This window comes from Loa loa (assembly GCF_000183805.2).
Source record: "Loa loa unplaced genomic scaffold supercont3.138, whole genome shotgun sequence".
Lineage (NCBI taxonomy): Eukaryota > Metazoa > Nematoda > Chromadorea > Rhabditida > Onchocercidae > Loa > Loa loa.
Genome location: NW_018108318.1, coordinates 26,255 through 40,000, shown reverse-complemented (window position 1 = coordinate 40,000; position 13,746 = coordinate 26,255). Strand labels below are relative to the sequence as shown.

Genomic DNA, 13,746 nt, shown 5'->3' with positions numbered 1-13,746 from the left:
AAATTTCAAATAATTACTTTTATTTGGTGTATTTTGTTATCCTTTATTTCCATAGCTTCTGTATTAGAAAAAAAAAAACAATCTTAATCTGGTACTTGACTATTAAATTCCTTGCAGTGAATCGCTTCAAGACAATTTCGATAGAAATAATTCTGGGTCACCAATCAAGGAAGTAAGCATTTCTATTCTATTTAACCAGTCTTTCGTTATTTTCAGAAAATTGTATGCTTAAAATTTTTCTGAAACATTTGTGACATCGTGATAAGTAAAAAAGGGTTACAGATTTGAAAGTCGTTGACAAAAACGATGGAATTTTTGCACTGTATTAGAGCAATAAAATGAGAGAAGTGGCTTTTTTAGCTATCATATTAATTACTTTACCATTCGCTGTAATTGTTAATTTATCTGAGAAAAGTTTTCTACCATTTTGAGACAAAACAGTCATCCATTCGGGTAAAGCAATATCGTGAAACAGCAGGTGGTGTCGATGAATCAATGAAGTATGCAAGACATGAGTAGCAAAGTAGAGAAATCACATCCAAACACAGCAATGGGATAAAAATCAAAAATGAAAATCCTGTGAAATTACTCATGTTTCTTTCCCCTTTTGTATTTATGAAGATATATGTTTTTTGATTTTCATTGGAAAATTTTCTATAAAATAATTCCAAAGTATGTTAACGTCGCTAATACACTTTTCTTCTTTGCTTGAAACGTTTATAACTGAACAAGGATTGCTCATTTATTCAGTGCAATGTGCGCCAATCTTTTGAAAGAAATTTAGTAAAAACGAATGATGCAAAGAACTGACATTATCTGTACAGGGCAATTAAGAAGACAATTAGTTTAAGCTAAGTTTAGACACAGCTGATAATCATTAGAAAATTTCAAAATTATGAATTAAAAATAAATGTTTGCTTTTAGGTTTCAAACAATTTTATATAAAAATTTCTGCAGCTCAAACAAAAATTGTTTTAAATTATGAAACAAATTCCTCGCCGCTGTTAAGTACTGGATTTCAGTAGATCTTAAAGATATTGCAAAAGTATATTTGTTAGAAATAGCAATATTTTTTGTAATATTTTCTTGGTTAACTGACTTGAAGAATCATTTATAAGAATTCCAGAAAAGCACCCACTTTGACGTTCAAAAGTTCAGAAGCTTATATAGGTAATAGGAAACTTTTCTTGCTGTGCTAATTATTCAGTATTACCATATACTGACCGTAGATGGAGTCATGACGTCGTCCCATGAGAACTGATCTTAAGCATTGTTTTCAGAAGGATACGGGCAATAGGATTATGATGGATAATCCTTTTTCAGTTGCTTCGACGAACTTAAGAAATTAGCAGAGGTGTTCTCTTGTACATAAATCTCAGCGTTTATTAAACAGAAAAGTGTCACACTTCCATTTAAAATGGAAAATTATGCAGGAGAAGTTAAAGTGAAATTTGATAAAACATTAAGGATTACAATTCTTTAGAAGTTATCAGTCTACGGAAGTAAGTAACACACTTTAACGGGAAATGAAACATTTCAAATCCTTCCTGTAATTCGGTGCTTGCTATGCTATAATTATTCACTTGCAGTGCTGATACAAAAGATTTCCTAATTTTATTTATCCCCCAAGAAAATGTTGTTGTAAAAAGGGCAAGTATCAGTCCCCTGAATTTTCGACAGGAACGAACTGCGATGTGAGAATTCCGGACATATCTATGCAGTGAGGCATTAATTAATCTTTTGGCAAATTAATTGCTTAATAGCTTTTATATCTGCTTGTTCCTAAAAGCACAAAATTTTGCGGGGATTTTCTAATCCAAGGTGCTTTTCAGTACATATTCGTAATCATATATGGCTGAGTAAATATCCTCTCTATGTTTATTGATCTTGCCTTTAGGAGCTATCAGATCTTATCAATTTTAATCAATTCCATCACAGTCACAGCTGTACCACTTATACTGTATTTCTGTACTCATTATTTGTTACACCTTGTTTAACCTGAATATCCAATCCATGTTAGCATCACAGATAAAACTTAATCGTGATTAAAGTAATGGGTGTTATGATCTGAAGATCACAGAATATTTACGATATTTACCTTGAAAATACCTTATGTCTTTTCAGTATGATATTAATGTTTTCCTCCTCCTCCTCCTCCTCCCACTTTCTCCCTCATTTATTTTGATCGCTTCTTTTATCGGGCAATTTCAAAAGTGTCAAGAAACTTCAATTTCAAAAATTACTCGAAACAACAACAAAGTACATAACGAAGCATCAGAATGAGGTGAATGAAACCAAAAACATCAATTTTAAAAAGATAGCCAAGAGGCAATCCAAGACTCTGATTATTGGAGGATATTTGTTTCGTGCAGAAAGGTATCCGAGTTCATCTTATTAAATTCACAGAAGTGGCTGAAGGTAATTTTCTTCATTCAAAGAGGTAGTTTAGAATTATTCTGTTTTACATATAAAGAATATATATAGAAGAAGTTCCTTGATTTCAATGATTATAAATCTGAAGCAAAATATTTTCTACCGATGACTTTCTCTGGATTAACTTTTGAATTCAGGGAAATGGTGATGATGTTTACTGACACATGATTCTCAAAAAATCGCCGCAGGTAAAAGTGAGAAGCTATGTATGTTTATTGCATTATACCATATTCGATCTTGGCAGTTAATAAACCTGCAAAGAAACTTTAAAAAGATCTATGAAGATCGCATTTACATAAATGAACAACAAATTTATAATTCAGTCAAAAAAATATTTTTTAAAAACATAGAAAATGACGGCTCTAACTTGAATGCCAAAAGATTGTATTTCCGCTGTTCTCTTTTTGAAAGGAATAGATATAGGCATGGTCAGTATTATGGTTAGTGAGTAAAACTATTAAGTAAAGGCCCATATGAGAAAGGGGAGATAAGAAATACTTAATAGGGGTACAAAAATGATCGAAGGAGGACTGAAAGCACCAGAATGTGATGCAACCTGATTGGATAACGATTGTGCTATTTTTCCAAGTCTACTTGTCATAAACTCCATTTAAATAATGAATGAAGTAATCAAAAAGCATAGTATCAAAATAAAACCCAGTAAAATGAAACCTTTTTGTTGTCGGCTGTGACTGCATGAATGTCTTGGGGTGTATCAGTCCTTCGTTTATGGTACCAGTAAATCGGTAGCAGTATATATTTCAATAGGGTCCATGGGAACATATGTCGCATTAACATCTAGAATTGATAATTTTGAGAGGAGAAATATCTTGCCCCTTTGCACAAAAATAACAAATTTCATGAGGCAGTCATTCCAACAACGAATATGAAATTGGACAAAAAAGATTTTGGCCAATTTTTTTTTCCATTTTTTCTGTACAGAAAAGTGTTCTTCACCTGATTTGTTGGAAAATTTTGAACTCACCATATCCTATTCATAAGTAATAAATAGTTTGAGTTAGTGATTACCTGCAATTCATGATTAAGACATCCGCTTGTCATACTCGTCAGGCCAATTGTATTGATAGCTTCTTTTGCGAAATCATTCGCATTTTTCACGAACAACGACTTATAGTTGTTATCATAATGCGTCATTTTTGTTGCTACAAGCGCAGGTGTCAAACACTGAACTCTCACTGTGGGCCACTCGCGATCTATTGCTTCACACAAAAACGATAACATAACCTGAAATTTTCGTACGAAAACTTCTCATCAATAAGCAAAAATAAGAAAAACCGAAGTGATAGGATAAAAAAGTTAAAATGATAAAAGACTGTGACAATTTCTGAAACACCTACTTTTGAGGCACAGTAAGATGCGACGTACGGAAAAGGTCTAAAGCTTTGGCAAGATGACAAGACAACAATCTGTCCACCACCATTCTTTTCCATTGTAGGTAGAACTATTGACAAGAACTAAAACATAATTTAGTTTATCACATATTATATTAAAGCTTTTATTTCAAATACAAATGTGCCTTCGCTAAATCATTATAAATGAAAACTACCATTAACCTCACCATGAAACAAAGAAAAAACCTAACAATCGCGCATATCAGGGTTAAATGCACAAAGACAGCAAAATCCTAATAATAATCAATTCCACAAATTTTATAAAGAGCAGTGGTAACCTTACTTCAGCGGCACCTAATCCATTCACTTTAAGCAATCTGCGATCAGCTTCTGGATTATCGCCATATCGCTCCATCCGATCTCGTCCAACACCAACACTATTTACTACAAACAATTGTATTTCAACAGTTTTACCACTAGCGCAGAAAGTCATTTCATGCCGTTAAAATATGCTTGAATTTCATTATGGAAGAAAAAACGTCAACATGCCTCAAAAACAGACGAATTAGACTAATTCAACTATTTTCAGTATTAATATTGAAAAGTTTTGTAGAATTCTTGGGAATATAACAAATGCTTACAGACAAAACCAACATCGATATCCTCAACAAATTTTCTCATCTCAGTATAATCACCATCGTAGAAATCGAACAAATATGTCTGGACACGAGCACCAAATTTGCCCTCTAGAAGATGGTGTTTATATGCAAGAATAAACATCTGCGAAATAACTTGTCAAACTCTTTTAATGATATACAGCATTTGATTCATTTCATTTTTCATTCAAACTTTTCATTTGCTCTATTAATAATGATGCGTGTTAATGGAAATTTGGAAACTTCTTTAAAAGATATCCAATAAAAGGTGGAAGTACAACTAATTCATTATGTCGCTGTCGGCAATAGTTTCAAAATGGTGAATGATAATCAGTGTGGGATGGACGATGAAAACAACAGCTTATATCAAAAGGAAAAAAAAATATTTTTGTCATCAGAAATTGAGAAATAATTTATACCAAGTAATTAAGCAGAAAATCCTTATTTAGAATGACAAATCACTAGAAATATTTTCGAAAATACTTTGCGAAAAGATGCCAAGAATTTGAAACCGCTTGCTTGCCAAATTGAAACTTTAAGGAGGATTGATCAACTTCGAATTATTCCTACCTAAATAAGTTTTCATATCTTGTAGTTTTATTTCATTTCGACCAATAAGCACAAATTTTCGCAGTCCATTTCTAGCCAACTCGATTGTGTACGCCTTTCCAATACCGTCTGTCCCACCAGTAACAACTGTAAAATTGAGTTTTTAAAACAATGAAAAGCATTAATTCAACATGCTCAGTGAATACATATACCATGTGGCAAATGAAAACATTAGAGGCCAAATTTGTATGTTCGGTACGCCCATATTTGGTTTCATTTCGTAAAAAATAGTATTAAATGGGAAAATAGGCGCAAAAATAAAATCATAGTGGGGAAGAGATCATATTTCATAGCAACAAGTAGAAAGTAAGGTGTTTAAATGTATTTGCACAATCCGAAATAAGTTGAAATTTAGGTTCTTAAGAAACAGTTGTGATAATAGTTAACCTGTCCATCGCCCTTTGTATGGATCAAAATTAGGCTTATAAAATAGCGGAGCGATGACATATATTGCAATAGTTGACCAAAAAGCCACAGCTGTCCTGACGATGCGATAAATGACGTACGTCTTCAGCACCCAGTATAATGCTGAATGAAACAGATCAAACATCTGTAATTACAAAGATCATAGGCAAGGTAATTTCGACCTCAAAGAAGACCCAAGTTTCAATTCCAGTTTACTATTCGATATTTCCGAAAACACAATGCTCGTTACTGCTCCACGTAATCAAATCATTATCAGTTAAAACCTTGAACAATTTTTGAGGCACGTGAACAACAGTTACTACCAAATAAGTAATTTAATGAAGATTATAGGTAACCCTTCCAAATAAATGAAAACAAAAAGAAAAAAAACATAATGATCTGAAGAAAAAATCAATCACAGGGAAATAGACCAGTTTACAATTATTTTTCACGAGTTGCTCAAAGAACTGTCGTCTGCTTCCACTTCCATATATTGGGAATTTTATTTTGCTCATCAACTAGCATTACAACTACTTAACACCCTGTCTATCTATTGTAGATTGCAGGGTAAATAGCAAACAAAGATGTCAAGGACGAAAGCATTAGAAAAAGTAAGGACGCTTTGCGTTTCACTTTCGATCGGCTTATCCAGATACAATTAACAAATATTAATGGGCAATCACTTAAGTAATCCTAGCCTACTTTGCTTAGAAAAATAAAAAAGAAGGGATTAACGAGAAAATGATTACTTTTCAAACTTTTTTGTTGACATTATATTCAATAAATGAATAAACCTAATTACCGTTCAAGAATAAATCTAATTTTAAAAAAGGAAACTTCTATCAAATAACTGTTTTTAAAATCAAGGAGCGGCATAACTCACTATTAGTGAGAGTATTTTCGTATAACGTTATAGACAGAAACTAGCATTCATGGATAAGACTTAAAAATTTGGATTGACTTTTGCGAGAACCATTGTTGACAATCGTTTAAGCAATCCTCTCTGCCTAATGCATATAAATCCTATTCCATTTCAGACTTTAAAATATGTCAGTAAGAAGAGATTGAAATAGCGACAAACATGAAAAATAACAGCAAGTTAAAAATTTACACCACAAAAATGCACAAAGGAGATAAAAATTAATGTTATTTACAGATGTATGTCAAGAGAGGCAGTGCTGCATTCCATGAATGCATTTAAAAGTGTGAAAATGGCATATCCATCACTGTTTGCTGCTCAGTTACCGAGCATTTAATTGACGCCAAGTAGGTCCAATCACAAGGTCAAATAGCATAGTGGAGGGCGAACTTCTTCCGCTTTCCTGTTTGCCTGCATCAATGTCTTCCCTTGTCTTCCACATCACTTATAAATTTACAAGAATCACGCTACCACCGGACTGAATCAAGTCACAAATGAGTTTCCTGCAAAGTACACAAACAAAATCACCCGAGCTTTTCGCAGAATTCCAATAGTGTTTCAATGTCAAATTGCTAGGAAACCGGTATCTTTTAACAGTTGATTTTCCTATAAAAAATAAATCGTTTTTTGAATGAAGTTCAAAAACAGTTGGGTAGGGATTGAACTGCTTGGGAATTGAATTGAACATTTACGCATTCTGCATTCATAATGAAGACCCACCGTTCCATTAAAAGTTAAACCGCAGCCTCTGAAATGTGAAATGAAATCTCTGTTAAATAGCAGCCAGTAACAGCAATGTCGTAAAAGCAGTTCGTGTAAAATGTTACTATTTATCTCGCACTTTTGTCTATATATTGAAGGAATAAATAACAGATTTAGTAAACGGAAAATAATTCCCCTATATCAGCTAAACTCCTTAGTGTTATTATTCAAAAAAAAAGATCTGATCCGCGATAATACCTTTGTAATTTGCTATTCCGTACAAGCTAACTGGTTGTATGACAGGAGAATCGAAATCAAGAAACTAAGTACCAGATACTTCACAACAGCTACCTATCATTCTTCTAGAATTATCATTAAACCTCTTTCAAAAGGATTGTAAAACATAAATTAAACTAAAATCTATTGTAACTTGAAACATCTCAAGGTTTCTGTAAAGAAAACTGTTAAAACAAAAAAAGCACTCAGGGAAAACTTATTTCTTAAATACAGTACAAGTCAAATTTTATTTTTAGCCGAATAAATTACTGATAAGATGGGGACAACAATGCATAGCTTATGCCTCACCATTTATTTGCATACTGGTAGACCACATTCAAAATATAACAAAGATGAACGGAACAAACCAGACCGAAATAACTTGAAAGTAACTTTACACTCAATCACTAAAACAAAAAAAAAATTGTGGACTACTTAAAAAAGATCTATTCTGACAAGAGCAGTTCAAAAATACTCTCAGAGAACTGCACGGTTTTTTGGAGACTAATCTAATATCAAGCACTCGAATGTCTCTGAGTGAGTGGATATAAGTATAATAAAATATATTAAAGTGCTCCTACACTAAGTCTTTATGCTGTTTCAAGTCGAATTCGTTATTAAAAAACTATAAATACAAAAGTATATACAATTTTCCGACATAAATATAGTAAAACGAAGTTTCCTTGGTTAATGAAACAATTCACTAACGGCAAATGGAAATAAGTAGTTTGTTTGTTGCGTAACAAAAACTAAAAATGATATTTTAGATAGCAAATGAAGTTAGAAAATAGGTCACTATATCAACAAAAAAACGCAAGCTTTTCAAGCGAACTGTTTGTGCCGATAATTTCACAAGCAATCTTCGCATTTCTTAAGGAAAATCTAGTTGCGCTTATAAAAAATTGATTTACAAGTGATAAAAAACTGGTGACATTACGCAAGGAAAGAAGTATTAAAAAGACGTATACGTGTTGCATCCCAGTACAATGTTGAGAACTGGAATGTTAATCGCCAAACATATGGAACAAAAAATTCCACGGTATTGTCATCTTCCACATATTTGAATTTCAATTCAGGAAACTTTTTCAGCCTGAAGAAAAACTAATTTCTAAAAAGCTGCAGGACCTCTTAAAGCTTTACAGTGACAAAATACATCCAGCTTTTATACACCAAATTTGAACTGACTATGATCTATAAAACTATAACTACTAGACATCGCAAGAAAACTGTACAAAGCAAAATTTAAAGCAAAATGATCTTATCTGCGCAGGATTTAAAAAATTAAATATACGCACGTTTTAAATGATATTTCATTACAATCCCCTTTCGGTAAAAGTTTATGAAAAATTTGAAATTTATGAAACGCAACCAAAAAACGCTTTTGTAAATCTGCAGAAACAGAAATCAGCACGTACTTAAAAAGAACTCATGTAATATGAACAAAAAAAACAAACGAACCTATCCGTAGGCCAGTGGAGTGCTCCTTTCTTGATTGTAGCAAGAACAGCGCTCACCGATGATCCCCTTTCCAAAAGTTGTACTCGTGATGCAAAGTGACTGATAACCTAAAACTAATGGATGATAAGAGAACAACCGACATGTTTCGTAGTTTAGAATCAAAAACTATAAAAGATTATGAGACAGTTTAAAAGTAAAATTGAAGTATTAAAAAGCGGAATTTTCTCTGATGTGAATTAGCCAAATTTTAAATGTGCAGCGCTTTTTCACCCATATCTACACACTGCTCAAACAATTTGTAATCAATCTAAAAAGATGCAAAATATTTTCTTACCGTACAAATATTCCAAATCAGATCTTGGAACATCGGATGATTTTGAAAAGCATCAAACACATCACGTTTATAAAGTATGGTATAAATGAAGTGTGGATTTGAACGAAGATTTGAAGTAAGGCAACTGTTGCAAATTTCGAGCAAAGTGCGTATACCTTCTTCAAGAGCCGTTATGTCCTTATGCTACAAAACATTTGATATATAAAATAAAACTATGCCAATAATTTATGGATGAAAGACCAAGTGAAAATTATGCAGAAAATTTACATAATTATGCGACTCTTTTCCTTGTACAATATCATATTCAGCCCTGACGCGCATATTTTCAATCAGTTTTGCACGTCGTCGAGTAAAAACCTAAAAAAAGTTAGTATTCATGTTAGGTTATCGCAACACCTGCTAAGAAATTGAAAATGAGCCTTGTCCAAATGTATTCGATTGAACTATGGAGCCAGGATTCATATAATCACTAAGAATGAACAAAACAGATGAATTCGTTGTGGCAAATTAATCACTCATACTTCATAGAGTCTGAAAAAAATAAAGGACAAGAATGGTGCGACTGTAAATTAACGATCTCATGATTTGCATTATTCAAGCAAGAATCACTAGCAAAAAAATCCAAAAAAGTTCTAGGAGTTAATTTTATGAAAAATTTTATTCAAAAAATTTGTACCTCAAGCAATCCAATCAGTTTTTGACAAACAACAGAAGTGAGATTTTTGAAATAAGACGACATATTAGCTAAAGCTGCAAGACAATTTGTATGCAGATAACGATCCTGCAAAAATCAATGCAATAAATATTACAAGATATTTGAATGAAACTTGGAAAATTGTTAAATTAGTGAAAACAGACAGGAAGCAATAGGGAATGACGTTGAACAAAAAGTATTTTTTCTGCAGTATTATATCTATGCTTTCTCCCTCGGGAAAAAAACTGGTCTAATTTCAAAGAACTGAAGCAATGCTTTAAAGTAGGATGAGTGGATAACGTAATAAAGAAATCTAAGAGAACGATATATTTTGTTTACAACACATGCAGAAGAGACTTACCTAATATCAGTAGAACAAAAAAGATAAACAAAACTTACTGGATCTTCAAGAAATGTTATACGTTAAATTGATGCTAAATTGATTTTTAACTAATTAAAACCTTTGTTTTTAAAGTGTTGAGCTGTATAATACGGACAAAAACCAAGATAATCAAACCACCCAATGAAATCTCTCCTAATGGACGTTCACTATTGAACCATGTTGTATCCTTTATCATCTGTAAATTTCTTTGAAAATTAAACGAAAAAAGTGGTAAATAAATATAAAAAGAAAGCCATGAATCCTTTTTCAAAATCTTACCACATACAATCACCAGTGTTGATACCACTGGTAACCCAGCTGTGCTAAAGTCGCTGCAAAATAATTATGCTCACCGTTTCATGGGCAACTTTACAGAAAAAGTCGTCTTCGCTAAGAATCAGAATAACAATAAGTGCTAAATATACATGATGCGCATTATATGAATTAATTATACCACTGCTCTGGGCTCCATCATTAAGGACAATCAGTACCGGAAGTACCTAAAACAAACGAATTCCTAATTAATGAAGCAACCACAGCAATAAGAAGCAATACCATAGCATCCCAACATCAGATTAAATTTTAAAAATTAAGAACCGTTCAATTAAAAAATGAAACGCTGACCCAATATATTTTTACAATCATCAACTTTGTTAACTACACCCAAAAATCTACCAATTTTTCTAAATTGATTCTTGAAAGAACATAATTTCGAAAGCCAATGTTCCTATGCAATAATATATACAGAAATAACATGGGCGACTGTTGATTTACTGTAGCGCATAAGCGTTCGTATAACAAACTATAATCCAACTTGAATGTACCAGCTTCACTATTGTTCAGCGACGAAACTTCTGTAAATTAGCAATCGCCATATTAATTAGTGAGAGAAAAATTTGAATTTGATAACGGTTAGTCGCTGGCAGAAGACGACCATCATCAAAGTTCAGCATAAAGTTATAAGCTGAACATATATACCCACCATACGATCTGGAAGGACCTGCCAAACGTCGTGGTGAACTAATTTCCCAAATACTGCATCAGTTAAAATTACCGAACAAAATCAATCAGTAGTAATTATTCGAAATCTTGATAACAACAACAACAACTGCAGATTCCATAAAAGATGCATCAATTTTACAAATTTTTGAGAGGTTCAGAACTTCAAACACCATCAGAGTTGAATTTAGTAGTTAACAACTCCATTTAAACTTTACAGTGCGTAACATTAATGTGACAATCATGCCAAATCCGAAAAAATTATTAGATTACCTTGTGAATTTTGAAATTTCGAAAGCGATTCCTTATAAGGATTTAGCTTTGCTCCTGGATCTTGATGGCATGCTAAGTTAAGTAGAAAAAGTACAGATAACGACCCAAGAGAGACTGGTGGTGCAATTTCGCTATCACTGCCAACTGAATTTGAATCGTCCATACCCGTAACAATTTGTACTGCTGACCAAACAGATGCTTAAATAAGCAGAGTTCTTTTATAAGTAATGTTCACGGAATTAGTGCTGCCGCGAATAGCATGAATATTTGTGAATTTATTCCTCACTCACGAATGTATTCTAGAGCAACTATCCAGTACGGATTTGTGCAATGCCTACAAGTCACGATTTCAATAAACAGTGTGCATTCGTTCACACATAAAAAGAAAGTTGGAATCAAACAAACCTGCAAGGCCCAGAACAATACTTTCCGGTTCTTTCTCATGTTTAAAGACGCATGGAGTGTTCCACTGCAGATAATTTGATATTAAGACTCGAGTGAGCTCCACAGACCTCATTGAGCTAAAAACATGTCTTTTTTTAAAGTTCTATTGAATGGGAACAACTTTAGCTTTAATTATAGTGAAATATTGCAAGGCTAACCATTTGCCTTGTATCAGATATCCGTAGAAAATATTTGATTTCATGACGTCATCGTCATAAAGCTGCGAACTGAGCAAGGCAATTAAACATTTTACAGCTTCGACGTGAATCATTTCTGTGGAATCACTAGAAAAATATAGGATAAATATAAGGCGTATTAATTATTTTTAGATTTTTCTTCAACGGTGATGCTTTAAAAAAAAAAGTAATGTGATTTACTTGGAAGGTAAATCAACCAAAATATCCACCAGAGCGCTCAAAAACTTTTCCGCTTTGTCTTCACATAAACCATCAAATTCTTCTTCAAAATCAGAATCATAAGCTGAAGAGAAACTAATGTGGATCTTAATTATAAATTTGTTTCTACACTTGAATAAGTCGAAAAAACGAATTACAAAAAGAATGCTGGCAAAAAAGCAATTAAATTAAATCTCTTTCTGGACGATTTGATATATTTAAAGGTGGAAAGATGCGCAAAGAATAGATCACCAACCATCCTTCTTCTCCAAGTAAGTTTTATTCATATGAAAAACATTGATGAATTCAGCTCCACTAAGTCTTTGAACCAAAAACTTGCAAATATGCCGAAGAATGATTAATGCATTTCCTGTCTGCCAAAGAAAAATTGTGCTGTAAAGCATCATGTAATGCTTCATAATCAAAAGGTATCTCAACAGTATCAAAAGATTCCATTATTTTCCAGTGATATCTCGAAAAGCAGAGGGAAAGCAAATGAAAACAAATTGATGACTCTAAATCCTAGTAGAGATTATAATTTCTTGATAAAGTTGATTTTAAGAGTGGCAGTAAACTTCTTTACTTGTTGCAGATTTCTGAAGCTTTTAGTTCTGCTGTCCGTCTGAGAAAGACATCAATAAATGACGCGAAATTACATGTTGTTGGTGTATTATACATCAGCGTCTGGAGACTATCCGACAAAGAAATATCAAATTGCTCCACTTCCTTTCTTTAAATCAGAAAAAGTGTTAGCGACAAAATAACATTAAAAGCACTACGAACGAAAAGGATTAAAACTCTTTTGTACTAAATACAGACTTAACATTTGACTCTCAGTAGAAGAGAAGTATAGCTTTGGAAGGATCACTGGTTTGAATTAACTGAAGTGCGTGCTTCATTGGGAATAATGAAAGCAATCTTATTTTTCGAACATTCAGCATCTTACATTTACAACAATCAGTTCGTTCCATACAGTGCTTAATAACAACGAAAAGAGGAACCTGTCATTGGAATCGATGAGGAAATTGAAGGAAAGGAAGTGATTCCAGAATGGGTCATTATTAGTGATCGGTTGCAAACCAACGAAACGTCGTAAATACGCATTCTCTTCAATTAATGTTTCACTGCTAATCTTTGCTCCCATCCAGAATTCCTGAACGAAATTTTAATTTGGGAAAATAACTCTTTACCTACTACTTGTCACAGGGGAGGTTGACAATGCAGAGTACAAGCGCGTCTTATGCAATATCATTCCAAAATACTTATCGCTAAACACAACACTGAGGATTGCTGTTACAAAATGAAATGATCGATCGTAATGTACATAGTGGCATAATAAGAAGATGCAGATTTGTGTCACCATCGAAATAAGATGCGATAGAGATAACATGAGGAATGACCTCTAACATTACTGT

At 32.9% G+C, this 13,746-nt stretch overlaps 3 protein-coding genes across 3 annotated transcripts in view; 1 reads left to right on the top strand and 2 right to left on the bottom strand.

The window, feature by feature from the left end:
- The window catches only part of LOAG_01598 (hypothetical protein), a gene marked incomplete at both ends in the record, with an annotated part of 1,466 nt that extends 947 nt beyond the window's left edge, over nt 1–519 (top strand). Inside the window, 2 exons of the mRNA XM_003137137.1 lie at nt 118–172; nt 433–519. Of these exons, the coding sequence (XP_003137185.1) occupies nt 118–172; nt 433–519 (142 nt within the window). The remainder of the gene's footprint in view (nt 1–117; nt 173–432) is intronic.
- A 1,973-nt stretch (nt 520–2,492) lies between these two features.
- On the bottom strand, nt 2,493–5,711 carry LOAG_01597 (hypothetical protein). The gene is made up of 8 exons (XM_020445792.1): nt 5,438–5,711; nt 5,012–5,137; nt 4,427–4,531; nt 4,129–4,229; nt 3,792–3,908; nt 3,463–3,678; nt 3,106–3,231; nt 2,493–2,686 (listed from the first exon to the last, which is right to left on the bottom strand). The coding sequence occupies exons 1-8, from the start codon at nt 5,598–5,600 to the stop codon at nt 2,678–2,680; spliced, it is 963 nt and encodes a 320-aa protein (XP_020303790.1). The 5' UTR covers nt 5,601–5,711; the 3' UTR covers nt 2,493–2,677.
- Nucleotides 5,712–8,070: 2,359 nt separating this feature from the next.
- Nucleotides 8,071–13,489, bottom strand: LOAG_01596 (hypothetical protein). Its single transcript, XM_003137135.2, has 15 exons — nt 13,333–13,489; nt 12,915–13,061; nt 12,588–12,724; nt 12,314–12,416; nt 12,095–12,220; nt 11,898–12,013; nt 11,493–11,690; nt 10,896–11,074; nt 10,574–10,720; nt 10,300–10,416; nt 9,821–9,925; nt 9,412–9,501; nt 9,145–9,327; nt 8,811–8,917; nt 8,071–8,442 (listed from the first exon to the last, which is right to left on the bottom strand). The coding sequence occupies exons 1-15, from the start codon at nt 13,473–13,475 to the stop codon at nt 8,286–8,288; spliced, it is 2,055 nt and encodes a 684-aa protein (XP_003137183.1). The 5' UTR covers nt 13,476–13,489; the 3' UTR covers nt 8,071–8,285.
- Nucleotides 13,490–13,746: the final 257 nt, after the last annotated feature.

Coding starts and splice junctions, on each gene's coding strand:
- LOAG_01597 (XM_020445792.1), bottom strand. CDS start 5,600: ATGTTTGATCTGTTTCATTCAGCATTATACTGGGTGCTGAAGACGTAC. Junction 5,138..5,437: donor ATACAAAGGGCGATGGACAG/GTTAACTATTAT, acceptor TCAATTTTACAG/TTGTTACTGGTGGGACAGAC. Junction 4,230..4,426: donor TATCGATGTTGGTTTTGTCT/GTAAGCATTTGT, acceptor AATTGTTTGTAG/TAAATAGTGTTGGTGTTGGA.
- LOAG_01596 (XM_003137135.2), bottom strand. CDS start 13,475: ATGGGAGCAAAGATTAGCAGTGAAACATTAATTGAAGAGAATGCGTAT. Junction 13,062..13,332: donor CTCATCGATTCCAATGACAG/GTTCCTCTTTTC, acceptor TCTGATTTAAAG/AAAGGAAGTGGAGCAATTTG. Junction 12,221..12,313: donor TTGGTTGATTTACCTTCCAA/GTAAATCACATT, acceptor ATATTTTTCTAG/TGATTCCACAGAAATGATTC.